General features: G+C 42.4%; 1 protein-coding gene across 20 annotated transcripts in view; it reads left to right on the forward strand.

Annotated features, from left to right (window-relative positions):
* Window positions 1-16,178, forward strand: part of CLASP1 (cytoplasmic linker associated protein 1) — a 247,601-nt gene that overhangs the window by 134,342 nt on the left and 97,081 nt on the right. For all 20 annotated transcript variants that reach the window (XM_075001118.1, XM_075001117.1, XM_075001119.1 and 17 more), the window contains 4 exons: window positions 76-153; window positions 3,221-3,388; window positions 5,242-5,291; window positions 7,099-7,269. In XM_075001118.1, coding sequence (XP_074857219.1) covers window positions 76-153; window positions 3,221-3,388; window positions 5,242-5,291; window positions 7,099-7,269 — 467 coding nt within the window. The remainder of the gene's footprint in view (window positions 1-75; window positions 154-3,220; window positions 3,389-5,241; window positions 5,292-7,098; window positions 7,270-16,178) is intronic.

Raw genomic sequence — 16,178 nt, forward strand, 5'->3', positions numbered from 1 at the left:
CAGGGAGATTTCCTGCCTCTCTATTCACCAGCTGAACAATGTTTTGTTTTGTTTTGTTTTGTTTTCTGATCTCAGACACATCTCAGTATTAGCAGAAACAATAAAGAAGGGAATCCATGATGCAGACTCTGAAGCAAGGATAGAGGCAAGAAAGTAAGTGATTTAAACAAAACAAAACGAGTGTCACGTTATAAACACAGGGTGGTGTGTGGTGGGAAACTGAAGCTAAGACAGATACACACAGGGCCTGTTTCTGCTCCCATGGCACAAGTTCATGACTTCAACAGGAACAGGAGCAGACCTACAAAGCAGTCATCACTTTCTTATTACACTCCTTGCGTCGTTAGATTCTGCTCATTTTACGTTGTTGTCTTAGGTTATATTAATTTGTAACTGTTTCTTCCCCAGAGTAGATTGATCCATAAAATAATATAGGTTCTTACACATAGAAGAACATTTAGCTAATCTTACTTTCTTGCCACTGATTATAATGCCTGGAAAAAAACCTGGTGGTTTCATTCCTCTTCCTATTAATGACTTTGTTGCCAAAGGGCGGAGAGGTGTAATATCCAAGTATTGTTTGATTTCAGGTGTGATTCTTTTACCTCATGTAAAAATCTCAAGGTCCTTCATGGAATTTTTGCCTGAGTAAAAATTACAGCCTGGGACTTACAGCTACTATTTAAACTACTACAAAATATCGTAAATATTGAAAAACGCCATCAGAGTTAATAAAGTACAATTGTGTGGCAGCATTCTTTTGCCTTTCTTATTTGCTAATATAGAAAGCTCACCAATTTGCAAAGAGTTTTCTGGTCACAAAGTAAATAGGAAGGGTCCTGCCCTATTTCCAGAAGTGTGTGTCCGTACATAGGAGGTAGTCTCAGTGTACTGAGAATCTGTTCTTGAACTAAGCATTAACTAGACACTCTTAAGTGAGCTACATATGGAGCGAAACAGCTGTCATGTGGTATGTTTTACATTTCACTAACTGCTTTGGAAGAGTACAATGACTGAATATGACACTTCAAGAAATGGTGGTCCATAGTAGGAATAAGTGTTAAATTATTGTGGTAGGGAATATTGTCTCCAATCATGAAAGCACTATAGGTGCCTAGGTATTAGAGCAATGTGGCTAGTTAACCCAGATAGCTAGCTAGGCAGACTGAGGATTTACAGTGGATGCCTTTATTTTTCCTTAATTAATATGTCTGTGTTGCCAGTATGCAGATTTAAATGTTTGTGTTTTTTCCCAAAGAGATGAAAATGCTGATGAATTCCTTGGTTCAGGGCTCAGCTGTCATGTGCCAACAACTCTGGATTAATTTCCATTTATTGATCTTGTGAATATCTGTCAAACCTCTCCCCATCAGCCGCACTGAATGGCCCCAGTCATCCAACTGATCACCCTAACTTACAATGATGAGTAAATTGGGGAAGGGATAGCTCAATGGTTTGAGCATTGGCTGCTAAACCCGGGATTGTGAGCCCAATCCTTGGGGAGGCTATTTAGGGATTGGGGCAAATAGAGGTCAGGGATGGTGCTTGGTCCTGCCACAAGGGCAGGGGACTGGACTAGCTGACCTCCCAAGGTCCCTTCCAGCTCTAGGAGATGTGTATTTCCAATTATTTAATTTAACTTTTTTCTTTTGCAATAATTTTCTGACATATGTACCTACCTTTGTATTTCTGCTCCACTTCATCTGAGGAAGTGGATTTTAGCCATAAAAATGAGAGTAGAGTCTAGCACTCACTGGTTGTGTCTACACTAGCCAAAAACTTCGAAATGGCCATTTGCATGGCCATTTCGAAGTTTACTAATGAAGCGCTGAAATACATATTCAGTGTCTTATTAGAATGCCGGCAGCTGCGGCACTTCGAAATTGACACGGCTGGCAGCCGCGTGGCTCGTCCAGACGGGGCTCCCTTTCCAAAGGACCCTGGCTTCTTGGAAGTCCCCTTATTCCTATCTGCTATTAGGAAGAGGGGGATTTCAAAATTGCCGGGATCTTTTCGAAAAGGAGCCCCGTCTGGACGAGCCGCGCGGCTGTGAGCCATGTCAATTTCAAAGTGCCGCGGCTGCCAGCATTCTAATGAGGCACTGAATATGTATTTCAGCGCTTCATTAGTAAACTTCGAAATGGCCATTTGCATGGCCATTTCAAAGTTTTTGGCTAGTGTAGACGTAGCCACTAAGATTTGCATCAGTAGCAGCCAAAGTGTGCTCCACAGTTTTATACAAAGTATCAGCATCATCTCCTGGGTAATTGTCAATTACTAGACTTCTGCTTTTGAATGTTAATGAATGAAGGAGTCACTGATCCGTTACCATCTGAGAAAAAAAAAATCAGTGGTATTTCCATCCTGACTCAGGTCTATAGATCTGTCTTCAACAGCAGATTGTTTCGGAAGCAGTTATCAAATTCAAATTAACTTTGCCAGTTCTCCCCCTTAAAATACCATTGTAGTGTTCCTGGTTCTGTGCAGATCCAGATGGGCGAAAAGGAAGCACTCACACTATATATTCCTTTCTCTGAGAGGTTGCCATTTGAAGCTTGCCATGTGTTTGTCTGCCTGATCCCCGCTGCTCTTGCAGGTTAATGCTCTTCTTCCTGACAGCCTGACTGGAGCTGTGATATCTGAATATAGACCAGGGATGGGCAACCACCAATAGTGGCTGGGCTGCATGAATGGCCCTCCTTCACCTCAGTGGGCTGCAGCAGCCCAATGGAGTTCCACCTGTGGTCCTGTGTGCCTCCCTGTCCGACTTACCTGCTTTTCCCCCTCCCTCCCAGCACTTTCGGAACCCACAAATCACTTGATTCACGCTCTGTCCCTGCTCTTGCATCTGTCTCCCAGACCTGGAACATCACAATTCAGGGGGAGTAGCCAAGGGTCCATGGGCCACAGGTGTCTCCCCAGTGGGCCACATGCAGTCTATGGGCTGCAGGTTGCCCACCACTGGTATAGACTTCCCCCTTCCTGGTGCAGTAGTGTTCCTGTGATGTCCTGCCATGTACACTCCACCTTCCAGCTTCTGGTCAGTATGTCAGTGTGTCTTGTATGGAATTGCTTCCTCCAAATGCAGCATCAGCCTGTGTGTTATGTTTCAGATGCATCAGGGAAAGATTCCATCATTGAAATGGATCAGTTAAAGAGCCACTGCCTTTGGGGATGGCTGTCTCCTGTTTTGAGTGACTCATTGCAATCTTATTTTCAGATGCTATTGGGGCTTCCACAATCACTTCAGCAGAGAAGCAGAACACTTGTATCACACGTTGGAATCCTCGTATCAGAAAGCCCTGCAGTCTCACCTGAAGAACTCAGATAGCATAGTGTCCCTGCCTCAGTCTGATCGCTCGTCCTCCAGCTCCCAGGAGAGTCTCAAGTAAGTCTCTGTACTTCACCACCACTGCTTTTATTGACTAAAATGTGGATGTGCCTAATTGTAAGTATCTATGACATTGCATTGTTACCATTCACAGCATCATGCTTAAGCATGTGTCTCATCTCTCGTGTGACTGTTCACATTTATTTCTTGGTCTTAACATTTGACTGGCTCCAAAATATGGTATATGAGGTTTTTGGCTGGCAAGATATGAAAACACAAAGCACTTTCTCCCCCCTTTCCCCCGCAACCCATACTGCTAAATATCCTGGAGTCAGTCGAGTCCATAAATAAGTGGACAAGAGACTTTTCATTCTCAGCCAGACAGTATTAGTCATCCCTCCTATCTTAAAAAGAAACTTGTTTGGCCTATAATTTTTCATGCTTTGTCTTAAGCCAGAAAAGTGTTTCTTTTCTTTTTCTTGTAAGAAGAGAAGCAGCCAAGCAGGGTTGTAAATTATGGAGCTGTAAAATGAATAGCTTTTCTACTTTATTTGTGTATCTTGGCTGTTTTTGAAGGGACACAAAGAATTTAGACTCAAAATTTGGCCCAGTGATAAAATTTTTTGAGGACTGTTCTGTTACAAAATGAATTGTAAAATCCACCTCTGTCTTGCAGAGGAGCTGAAATCTTTTGCTCTGTTAATGCTCGTTGCAATTTTTTATACTTTTTTTTTTGTCCTTCAGAGTTTCATTAAGCCTCAGTATTTATGTTTAAACAATAAATCCTGCTAGTCTATTACTACATGTAAATAGTTGTCTCTTAGAAACCCTTTGGCTGCGTCTATACTACATTTCCCTTTTCGGAGGAGGAAGGCAAATGAGAGAGATCGAAAATTCAAACGAAGCCCTGATTTACAAATTTTGTACTTCATTTGCATAAACTGGCAAGAACGCATTTCCAGAAGAGACTTTTCCAAAAGCAAAAACAGCCATGTAAACAGGGTTCCTTCAGAAAAAAACATGCTGTTTTTTGTTTTTGAAAGAGCCCTTCTTCCTAATTTGTTTCAGGAAGAAGGGTTTTTTTGAAAACATTTTTGCCCCCCCAAAGGAACTCCATCTACTCAGCTGTTTTTGCTTTCCAAAGTGTCTTCTGGAAATGCGATCGCACGAGATTATGCAAATGATGCACTGAATTTATAGTCTGTGCTTCATTTGCATTGTTGTTCTCCCTCATTTGCATTCCTCCTCTGAAAGGGCATGTAGTGTAGCTGTAGCCCCTGTGACTATGTACTCAGCGGCTGCATGGGGACAGCATCTAAAAAGTAATTCCAGATTATCGGGATAATGAATATACAGTTTGTGTAACTTTATGAAGATATATTTGGTAGGTTTCAAGAGGAAATGAAAGAGGGTCAGGCCAGCAGTCTTGCAATAGCAGGAGAATGCTGTGGGAGCCCAGGGAGAGCTTGTGTGGGGGTAAACAAACAAAAGTACCTAAGCAGACATTCATCGCTCAGACTAGCTGGCTCCACAGCAAGGGTTTCAGTGTAGCAGATTTCAGTGATGAAGGACCAGTGCTGGACTGAATGCTAGAGTTCTGGATTAGCAGAGAGAGGAGGAGAGGCTAATCACCATTGGGGTTAAACTCTTCTGGTGCCTTTGGCATTGAAGTTGCTTGGAGCATATATGTGGAGCATTCTCAAAACAGAGGGCACTTCTGAATGAAATCCTGAGAGAAGTGGGGAGCCAGTGGAGATGCCTGAGGTTGTGGTTGCGTGTATACAGCAACATTTGGCACACACTGCAGTCTGAAGCGAAGGTCATGGGTAGGCCATTGTTTTTTTGTTTTTTTTTTAAAAAGTCAAAATGTCCATGTAACTTTTTAATACATTTTTGGGTTTCATTTCTAGCCGTCCATTGTCTGCCAAAAGAAGTCCCACTGGAAGCACTACATCCAGAGGTGAGAACAGGAGCTAAAGGAAATGCAGTCAGCTATTGTAGGGGAAGATTTGTAATGAAGAAAGATAAAAGATTCAAAGATATCCATGTCCAAAATACTGATTCTGGCTATAAAGAAATCACCAGTTTACTAGGAAGATTTCTGCGCTAAATAAATTGGTACCAGTCGTAATACAGCATACCCTGTTCATAAACGGCCAGTATGCCTGTGCCTTTGAAAATTGAAATATGTTCCTATAATTGATTTCATTGGAAGGAAAAAGTGAGGAAGCTCTGATGGATTTTCTGACTAGGGTGTAGTCTTGCGCAGCTGGGCCGTGCCTTTCACAAAGCCCAGGCCAGCTGGGCATAGGCTGACCATTAGTTCAGTCAGATATAGCCGTTCCTGTGGTCACCCGCACACTATTGAGCCATCCTATGTGCATGTCTCCTGTGGTACTAAATTCAAAATTGTTCACAGAAGTGCTTTCACTGATGGAAGCGAGAGTTCTGGACCACTTTGCCATCAGAACCCTAGTGCACTGGTGGATGGATAGACAAGAATACCTGATCAGCCTTTTCCAGCTCAGTTTTTATTTTTGGCTTTTAATAGCTGCCATGATATAATTTTTGTCCACCTCCACTATTCATCCCTGTACAGGCAGCTATTCCACAGAGGCCTTTGATACAGTCAGAAATAATGTTGAGCCTCCTTGATCTTTTTCATGAAGACTCTCCAGCATGTAGAATCTTCAGAGCTTTGTTTTGGTTCCAAGCACTTGCAGCTTAACTCATGAAGGGATATTCTCAGCAACAAAAGACCTTCCTGAGCAGATGTGGTTAGTGATAGGAGGCCTTGATAACCAGTAACCTTCAAGGTGCAGGGCATAGAGTCATTGGTTTGATCACACTTTGCTCTGCTATTAGATACCAGCAGCTGAGAGCATCAAGTACATATAAGTAATATACTTTTCTGCTCACAGAAGCCACTGCAGAACAGCACTGCAAATTAGTCCAAAATGTATTGGCAATATATTGTCATGAACTGAAGGGAGTAGGGGAAAGTGTACTTACAGAAGAACAGAGCACTGGTACTGAGATATGAAATCATTCACAGCTAGGTCATTACTTCTAGTATCATTGGTCAGGAGTTGCCAAAAATTTTTACTAGTTGTTGACTAGCACCGCATGGGAAATAGGTTGAATTTCACAGATCAAGTCCCAGTAGATGGGCCTTCACCCTAGTCTGCACTTAAAAGTTAGGGCAAAAATAGCTCCATCATGAAGGCGTGTGAAAAATCCATACCTCAAGCAATATAGCTATGTTGACTGAACCCCCAGTGTAGATCCAGCTAGTCTGGCAGAAGAAGGCTTCCATTGATCTGCCTACTGTCACTACAGGTGGTGGTGTCACTGCACTGAAAGGAACAGATTGCATGTACATTCTGGGATTGTGCCATAGCTAGGACAATATAGTCCCTGTTGTATAGACATGGCCTACCTCACACAGCCGGCACCTGAGCTGTCATTGATTAGTGGCCTTGTTGGCCATCTCAGCAGAGAGATCAAGGCTTGAATGAATGGGCTGTAGAGACTGTCCTACCCTAGAGGTGGCCAGTTAGGTCAAGACTGAGAAGGAGAAGCTCACACTGCCTCTGAGTGTATTGTGCATTGTGGTCTTTCCAGCCCTTGACATGAGCATTCAAGTCTCACATGGGGAACACTTGCACCCGATTAAGAAAATTCTAACTGCATGCTTTGAAAGGAAGAGTCAAATAAATTAATCCTCACTGGTCTGGATTGTGTCTGTTCCCCTCCCCTGTCTGAAGCCTCTACAGTGAGTACAAAATCTGTGTCAACGCCAGGATCTCTGCAGCGGTCGCGCAGTGACATCGATGTGAACGCAGCAGCTAGTGCCAAGTCAAAAGTAACATCTTCTGGATCTTCCACCCCCTTCAGTTCTGCAGCAGCCCTACCTCCAGGCTCCTACGCATCACTAGGTGAGCTGCTGGCCTTTTTCAGAAAGTAGATAATTTCTCCAGTATTATAAATTGCATGAATTTAGATGACTTGTTCTGAATATAAGCTACTTCTGCAACAAGATGGTCACCGCCAGTCTCTGTTCTTTGGCCACTGGGGCTAAAGAAGAATACATTACCAGAGGGAATAAGCCTCGCAGGAAGGACAGTTCACTTTGAAACCCTTTTCTTTGTTCCTTTGTTTCCCACTAAGCGGCACGTGTATGTTGTAAAGAGGAGATGTCTTGACTCTGTGGAGTTCAGGAGAGATGCTCACTGCCTAATTCACCCTGGTGTAGTCCCTTCAGAACTAAAGAATAGGTTTATTGCAAGTGGCTTTTATGCTTTGGGTAGCATTAGGCATGGCTTAGCTGCATTTGATCCTGAGCTAAGGAGCCTCCTCTTCATCTAAGCGTGGGATAGAGAAGCAAAGAGGAATCTGACTGACACGTGAGTATGGGGTAGTTACTTTTTTAGCTTACATGAAAGGCACGAGTTCACCTTCCCCCACTCAGGCTTTTCTTTTTAAGGGTTTAAATCATCTACTTTGGGGCTCTTGTCATTTTCTGTTGCCCCAGTCTTTTCAGGCTGAAGTCACCACTCAATGTAGAATCCACTTGTGGCGTGGTAGGATGTGTGGATGAGGAAATATAGATTAGAAGCAGCTAAAAACTATTGCTAGATGATTTGCTTGGTTTCACTTGTCGGTTTTTGTTAGCCAGATTTGATCCAGGGAGAGCTAATCACCTGAGCTAGGATTTGATTCTGTAGTAACTTACATTACCCTAATCCTGATGAAACACCATTGACTTCTTTGGTTTTTACCAGATTAAGCGATTGTAGCAGACTTATAGTTGGTAAGGGAATGGATACTCTTGCCTCATGTTGTGTAGATTGCTGAACCTCAGCTATTATCAGTTCTCAGCTTATAGTAGAGGACATCCTGGCTCCTGGTTAGTGTGATGAGGAATCCTGTGTACAAATGTGAGGATATTTCTATATAAGATTTGAATTCCTCTAGTCTAGCACACACTCATCCATCCGGTGTAATTTTACTTAGTGGGATGGCCACCTATCAGGGGTGTGGCCAAGTTTCCCATGGTCCCATGAAGTTTGTTTACAGTCAGGAGTCCCAGTTCTCAGTGTTGTGTGCTGTTATTTAGCTGTAATTTACCCCTACATGTCTTTTAAGGGCCCAGTCAACAGTGGAAGTGTTGGTGATGCTACTAGATAATACTGACCTCCCGTGGTTTGGCAAATTCTCTTGTTCGGCACCAGTCAGGTCCTGAGGGTGCCGGACTAGAGAGATTGAACCTGTATTTGTTTTGAAGACGAGCTTCGCTTACTGCTAAAACTTTTGTCTTCGTTTAAAATAATTGGCTTTGTTTGATGCACGAGTTTTGTTGTAAAGCATTTGCCAGGCTTAAATTAGTGCTCACATTGGCTGCATGGCTGAGGTGCAGTGCAGGGAGAACTGAAGCCAGAGTACGGGACTTAAACACCTGCTTCTTATCCTTTCCCCCACTGTTAGAGGCTGAAGACAGAAAAGCAGCAGTGCTCCATTACTTTAAAGCAGGATGTGTTTACTGTTCTTGTCTGATACTTTGTTTCTTGTTTAAATGATGCATGGATTAGACTGGCTCCTAAGGGAACGCCTTTTCTTTTTGCCAGTAGAAAAAATTGCATGTGACATTTCCGGCAAGAGGCATAAGCAAGGCAGCAAAGGAATGTGCTCAGCAAAGCTTTTTCTTCAATACATTATTGTAATGGGAGCAAACTAATCTGATTCAAAGACTGTTCTGGTGCTTCTTGCTTTGAGTTGCTGATTAACCGAATTTTCTTTTCCCATTTCACTTCTTCAATTGTTTTAGTTTTTGCTTATTCTGTAGCTAATACATAACACCCAGTTCTGTTAATATTACTAACTCTTCCCTATTTACCCTCTCTTTATTTCTTTTTAAATTTGCCTAAAGATGGTACTACCACTAAACCTGAGGGTAAGCAGCCTGTCTGTGTAACTGAGGTGTGTCTACAGTTGTACCACCCTTATCTGGTCTCTGTTCTCTCCAAGCGTTACCCAGTTGTCATCTGTGCTTATTGGTGACCTGCATGAAGTGTTGCATGGTTGTCTGGCTCATGATTACACCCTTAGGTATATGTTATTTTCTCTCCAACCTCTTCCCTGAGACTAGGCACCGATGCGACTCTTATCTTTATGTGAAACTAATTTAAAAGCCATGTTGTACCCAGGTCTCCATGCTAAAAAGGTGCTGTTGGTTGATTTACAAAAGGTTAAAACAAAGGCTTGTGCTCAACTGAGATGCAGAAAGAAGGTCTGCTTTGTTGTTCTATAAGAAATTTAGGTCATGTTTACTCTGTGGGTTTTGGTTTTTTGGTTTTTGTTGTTTGGTTAGTTGGGGGGTTTTTTTGGATGACAGAAGAATCAGTGAGATGATTATGATGATTATGTTGCAGATGCTAAGGAAATGAAAGCTGAGAAGGGGTATTTAGTCAGCCTGATCTAACCTCTGGGTTTTAATTGCTTTTGTTGACTCTTGTTTAATTCCTGTGCCTGATAAACAGTTGAGTGAAGAGCTTTTTATTAAAGGCTCAACACCTCTGTCACTTCAGTTAGTGTTCTAGTTCCTCCTGAGAAGTCATTTAAAATTTAAGATTTTTTTAGAGAGAAGTCAGTCATATCTTTATTCCTGCTACTTTTATGCTAAAAAGGCCATTAAAAGACTTATTTTTGACAAGGGAGGGAGGGAAAGCCAGGAGGACAAAGGTGTTCACTAACCCTTTAGTCACGATGAAAAAATAAAAAAGCACAAGCCCTTTTTTCCCCTTTTGCAAATCACCTTTTTTAAGGGATGTATTACTGATTTGTAGGAATGTGTGTGAGTATCTTAGATGGCTGGTTGTATTAGAATGTAATTTACCAAGAATTGCCACCATATTGTGATGTGTGTTTTTTCCCTCTGATTTCAGATAAATTGGTATATTTATAGGAAAATATTTCTACAGTCTCCTGAGGCCAAACCAAGGCTTGGTGTAGAGATATGACCTAGCCCTTCATCTTGCACAAGCCTTTTATGCTTTAGGATCCGTCAATCATGGCGTTAGTTTAAGTCAGCATTTCTCAACCTTGATGTGCTGGTAACCATCTCTGGACTTTAAAAAACAAAAATCATGACCCCACACCCCTGAAAACAGTGTCCCCCCACTTTAGGCTTGGGGCTTAGGGTTTCGGTGGTCCCCATAGCTTAGGGCTTCAACAATTTAGAGTTCATTTACGGTGTTGGGTTTTTTTCCTCATTAGATTATCAATCCTTATCTAGATCATTTTACTGGAGCACTCCCTGGAGACAAAAACCAGGAATGTGAAACTTTATCATATGTGTCATAGTTCACATTTGAAATTAACTTTTGTACTGAACAACAGCCACTTTTGGACTCTCCACATCATAAAAAAAATACCAGCCTATTGTTCAGGTCGCCTCAGAGCAACTCTTTTAATACCTCTGAGTTTTTCTGTGCAGTGCAGTCAGACCTATGCAGGGTAGTCGTGCGTATGAACGGTGTGTGTCATCTTCTCAGGACCAAGGTGTCAGATCAGGAGAAGGTCAGAGGTGTGACTGGTAATGGGCCTAGGTGCAAGTTAAAAGCTGAATATCAGGTTGTAAATTTAAAACACTGTCACCTGGATTGCTGTGTAAAGCTCCATGCTTGAAATTTACCCTTGTGCTGAGAACCAGCATGAGACCTATGCACAACTTGTCTCTTGTGCTGTCCGTCTGTACAAAGGTGAATTGGGTCCTATTTCTGGTTAGTACCCACTCCTGCAGCAGTTTGACCTGTGTAGCTCCCTTACTGTTCAGTGACAGATGTGTCTGTGGCAAAATTGCACAGTCAGACCTTTGTGGAGCTATACAAATACAGTGATCCGAAGAACTGATCCTGGCTGTGTAGCGATTTTCTCAAAGTTTCCTTCAACCATTAACATCCTGCAGAGAAGCAGATTTGGACCTGGCTGTGCAAAGCTCATTGAAATTTCTGTACTACTGTCCTGAAGAAGGACTCGTGGTTCAGAATCTGCAATTCATTTGGCTTTGCTCACAGATCTAAATTTCCAAACAACTTGTGGACAGATAGCATGTTACAAGGTTGGGAAGCTCTGTTAGGACAAGCTCTGCCCCCTTTGGGGAGACATTGCTGTTTTCTTTACCATTAGTATTCCCATTAGCCTCCAGCAGTCAGCCAAATTAGCACAGATTTTTCAAATAAAAGGAGTATTATGATTGTATGATGACTGCTCCTTGGAGTCTAGAGAGGTGGAGGATTCTCCATCCTTAGAGGTTTTTAAGACCTGGCTTGACAAGGTCCTGGCTGGAACATCTTAGTTGGGGTTGATCCTGTCCAAAGCAGGGGGCTGGACTAGATGACCTACTGAGGTCCCCTCTAGCCCTATGATTCTATGATCCTATGGATGTTTGTTGGAATTTTGAAGACCTTTTAAGCACAAGCTCACACGTCTGTCAGAAACTATGGGATTGGGAAGTAATCAAATTACTTGCAGCTTTTGAAAGAGTGTGATTTGTTTCTATCAAGAAACTGACAGTTAAGCTTCGTAATAAAAAGTGCTTTGAACTGCTGCAGTTAATCTGTGTAAGTCTGATTCAGAATTACATCATAATGGAGTAACGCCATTCTAGTTAATTAGGCATTCTTTAGATTTGTGCCATTTAAGAGAAATCACAATCTGATTTTATGTAAATTTCAATATCCAGTGATGGGAAAGTGTGTCTCTCTGTTTTGTTTTAACGAGTCTCAGAGGAGTAGCCACATTAATCTGTATCCACAAAAACAACAAGGAGTCCTGTGGCACCTTAAAGACTAGCAGCTTTATTTGGGCACAAGCTTTCGTGGATAAAACCCACTTCATCAGATGCATCTGATAAAGTGATCCATTGAAGAAAAAATAACCCCAACTGTTTAGTGTCTTTAATCTCACAAGTTCACACAGAGTAGTCAGGTGAGTGATAAGTGTTTGTGGGGCCTCAACAGAGAAGCACAAACTTACAAGAAGACATCATCCCTTCTCTGTCCTTACTGTCACATTTCCAGAGCATTTAACCTGAGCAATGTCTTTAAGGTTTGTCCCTAAATCTGAATGGATATTCTACCTGAAACAGAGATATTTAAGTGACAGATTTCTTTCCTATATTGATCTATGGGTGCAACCTGTGCCACGCTTTTGGCCCCGTTTATTTGGCATCCAGGAAAATGTACTTTTTACCTATTTATTTAGGCAAATCAGGACATAGCGAATTCTTATGATGAAATTCATTCAGGCCCAGCATTTCGAACGGGAAGTCTGATAACCATGGGTGCATTGAGATTTGCTTGCATGGTTAGAAAATATTCTGCATGAATAAAACTGGCAGAGTCTGCTAGTTGTTATATTTGTAAAATAGGATTACAGCCAGAAGTGGCTGGAATCTGTGTTGATGCTCATTGTAATTGTATCTCTCTTTTTAGCAGTTGAAGATGATCACCTTTTATGATGCTTTGTTTTAGCAGTGGACAGGCACAGATGCCATCTAGTGGTGAATCACTTAAATGATTCTCAGAGCCTATTGTAAGATTTATTTGTTGTAATCCATTTCATCACATGGTCTCCCACACAGGTAGATTTGTGATCTCACGTAGAGAGAACTTCAGTTATTAACATGTGATTGTGATTATCTTTTACCAAAGTGCTGAGTTGCTAAAACTCTATTATGGATTTAGTTTTTATTAATTTTCACAATGCATTAGAAGAACTCTCCTTCACAGAACTCTCCTTCTGTATGTAGAGCATACAGGCTTCATCCTGCAAGGTACTGTGCACTTCTCCCACCTCTTCATCCAATGGGAGTTGAAGGTGCTTTTCACCTAACAGAAATAGCTCAGAGCCTTACGTGATGGAACCCTTGAACATAAGGATTGTTCAGAATAACTCCTTTGGTTTATTTCAGTTTGTGAATACATGAAAATGACCAGCTTAAGTGTTCTTATATCATATCTACATACATAAATGAATAAAGCTATTTATGGCTTGAGACTTTGGGCTGGTTTTTGACCATAGCTATGTCTTTGTAAATCTGATACCACTTAACTGAAGTCAATGAACTTATGGTGGATTTTTTGGATATTATCTTAGAAATCTATCTACGTGATATAATTATTTATACGTCTTAGGATAAATTTACCAGGTTTTTTTCATTGATTGCAAACCTGAGTTGGGCCAGGTTCATTGACTGTGTCTGTTTTAAAATTACCAGGGCTTTTTAATCTTTAAAACCACTTAAAACAAAGCCCTTCAAAAGCTTTCTGTACCGAGAGCAGAATGTAGCCACATGGGTCAAGTTTTAACCAACGGCAAATTTTTATGCCCGCATTTTATGATTTCTAGAAAATAGCATGGGTACTTCCTTTATCTGTTCTCTTTCTAGTAATATTGCCATTGAGCTGCAGTAATTCTTTTGGAGAGGATTAGAAAAACTAACTCTAGGATACTGTTGTTTCTGTATGCTTACAATGTGTAGTATTTTAAAATATAATATATCAATAAATGCTGTAACCACAAAGAAACATTAGGGTCGCAGAGATGAGTTAATAACGTGTAAATTATCCCAGAATCCCTCTAGGATGTGTGTCATTTCAGTCCGACCTTCCTGCAGGGAACTAATGAAATAATGGTTTCAATTTGCACGAGCCTTGTGTTTTGGGGTGCTGGTGCTTGAGGCATCTATTGCATCAGTGCAACAATAACTGCTTGGCAAAAGTGTGATAAAAGGCTCTGCGCAAATGTCTCTCTTATAAAGCCATTCACAGTGCAGGTTGTTCAGCTAACTCATTATTCAGTGTGGAGGGGATGGGAAAGAGTTAGACTCTTCAGTAGTCATTTACAGAGTAGAAGCTTTAAAGCACTGGGTTTATCATTGGTAGGATGCCCTGGTTAAAGATAAATACTTGTAATGGTTAAAAGGCACAGACCATAACTTTGGAAAGCACATTTGTGATTAAGACCAGTTCTTGGTTTAAAATTCAGCTGCTCCAAGTACTCTAAAATCCAGACAGTTAATTGGATTGTTCTGCAATTTAACGTGCATCATAGGGTCACAAGGGTATTGTGAAATTTGGGGCCATTTAGCCAAGGAGTTGCCACAACACATTGCCCTGAAAAGCCCTTTTCTTAAAGTCAGCACATTCTATCAGATGTTTTTCCCCATTTGCGCTGACAGGGAGCAAAACAGGGTTCACATCACTGCACCGAGGCCTCTCATGCTCCCCAACAGAGTGCCTGGCACTCATATATCCTTTTGTGGGGCTTCAAATTAAAATGTTACTTGAAAAGCAGTTGGCTTCTCTCGTTAGGCATGTTGTGTGCAGTGGTGCTGACAGCCACCATGAGCCCTAGGGCACGGTGGGAGTGGGGCCTGGTTCTGTACCTAAAAGGAGAGGGGCCAAGAGCAGAAGGTGCGGAGCCGACGACAGCCTGCTGTCAGTGCTGCCTGGACTGTGGTGCTGGTGCTCCGCATTCTCACACAGCTGTCTGCAGCCAGAGCAGCGCTGCCACGGTATTTCAAAGGGTCCCAGAGCTCCAGATTGCTTTGAAACGTTGGGCCCCGGGGCAGCTACACCCCTTTCTGTTGGCAGGCCTGCTTGTGTGCCTGTTTGCATACCTAATGAATTAAACTGAGCATGTGCAGAGAGGCTAACCCTCTGAAGTACTCCCTTAAACACGAGAGTATTTTACACTGAGGCCAGTCTGGGCTCTGAGAGTTCAAGTCCACTCCGGTGCAGAAATCTGGAGGAAATAGAATGGATCCCCAGTTCTGCCTAAATTGGGGATGGGGAGCTCTTCCCTTTCTAATGCTGTGAAGTCCATGGTTCTCTTAAAACGGGCTCTGCCTCATGGGAGTGCAGTCTAGGGCCAGAGGTTTAAATGTGAGGCCAGTTGAGCAAGGAGTTTCTGAGATGTAGCCTACAAGGGAAAAAGTGCATGCCATTAAATTCATGGACTCTGGTTACTTGGAATTGTGAATCCCATGCTGGGCAGAACACTAAGATTGAGCTGTAAACTTTTGGGGACGTCTGCCTACGTCAGAGTCGCTGGGTTGGTTGCCTTGGTTACATTGTATTTATTTATCAGCAGTTCGGGGTACAGCAGAATATACGGAAGGTGTTGAAACTGTGGTTTGAGCAGAGAATTGGATGTATGATGGCTGACTGAGGGAAGGGGTGATTAGGGTGTAAAGTAGGTGGTTGTAGGGAAATGTGCTCCTGGATCTGCAATGAAGGAGGGATAAAATGGGGGGAGAAATGGAAATAAGTGGTAGGGAAAGGATTAAGGGGCATAGGTAAAGGGAAAGTGAATGGGGGTTGGGGGACTAGGAGGTGAGGAGGTGAGAGGGAATGGAGAACATGAGGGTGTAGTAGAGGAAGATGGCAGGGGTTAGAAGTGGAGGGAGCTGTCGGCCTCAAATTCCCCCCTTCTGTATATATAACGGGGCCCAGGAGAGCCGTACCTCTCTGCCCACTGGAATTTCCAGGCTCTTGGGGACCCTGCTCCTCATCAACTCTTACTTCAGAAAACTAGGAAAAGCAGTGTTAAGGTAAACACCCTCACCACCGTAAGTCTGCCCTCTTTGGGTGGTCCCCAAATAACATGCACACACTCTCTAAGCCTCTTCAGTCATGGGCAGATGCTACCTGCACTTGCCCTAGGCTCAGCCACTGAGTCTGCTCCCCAGACAGAGTACCACTCTTGCTTTATACCCTATCCTAGCCCCTTCACACTAGCTTCAAGGATACCACCTTCCCATTCCTCTCATTAAATCCACAAA

The sequence above is a fragment of the Carettochelys insculpta genome, chromosome 8 (genome assembly GCF_033958435.1).
Source record: "Carettochelys insculpta isolate YL-2023 chromosome 8, ASM3395843v1, whole genome shotgun sequence".
NCBI classification, from domain to species: domain Eukaryota; kingdom Metazoa; phylum Chordata; order Testudines; family Carettochelyidae; genus Carettochelys; species Carettochelys insculpta.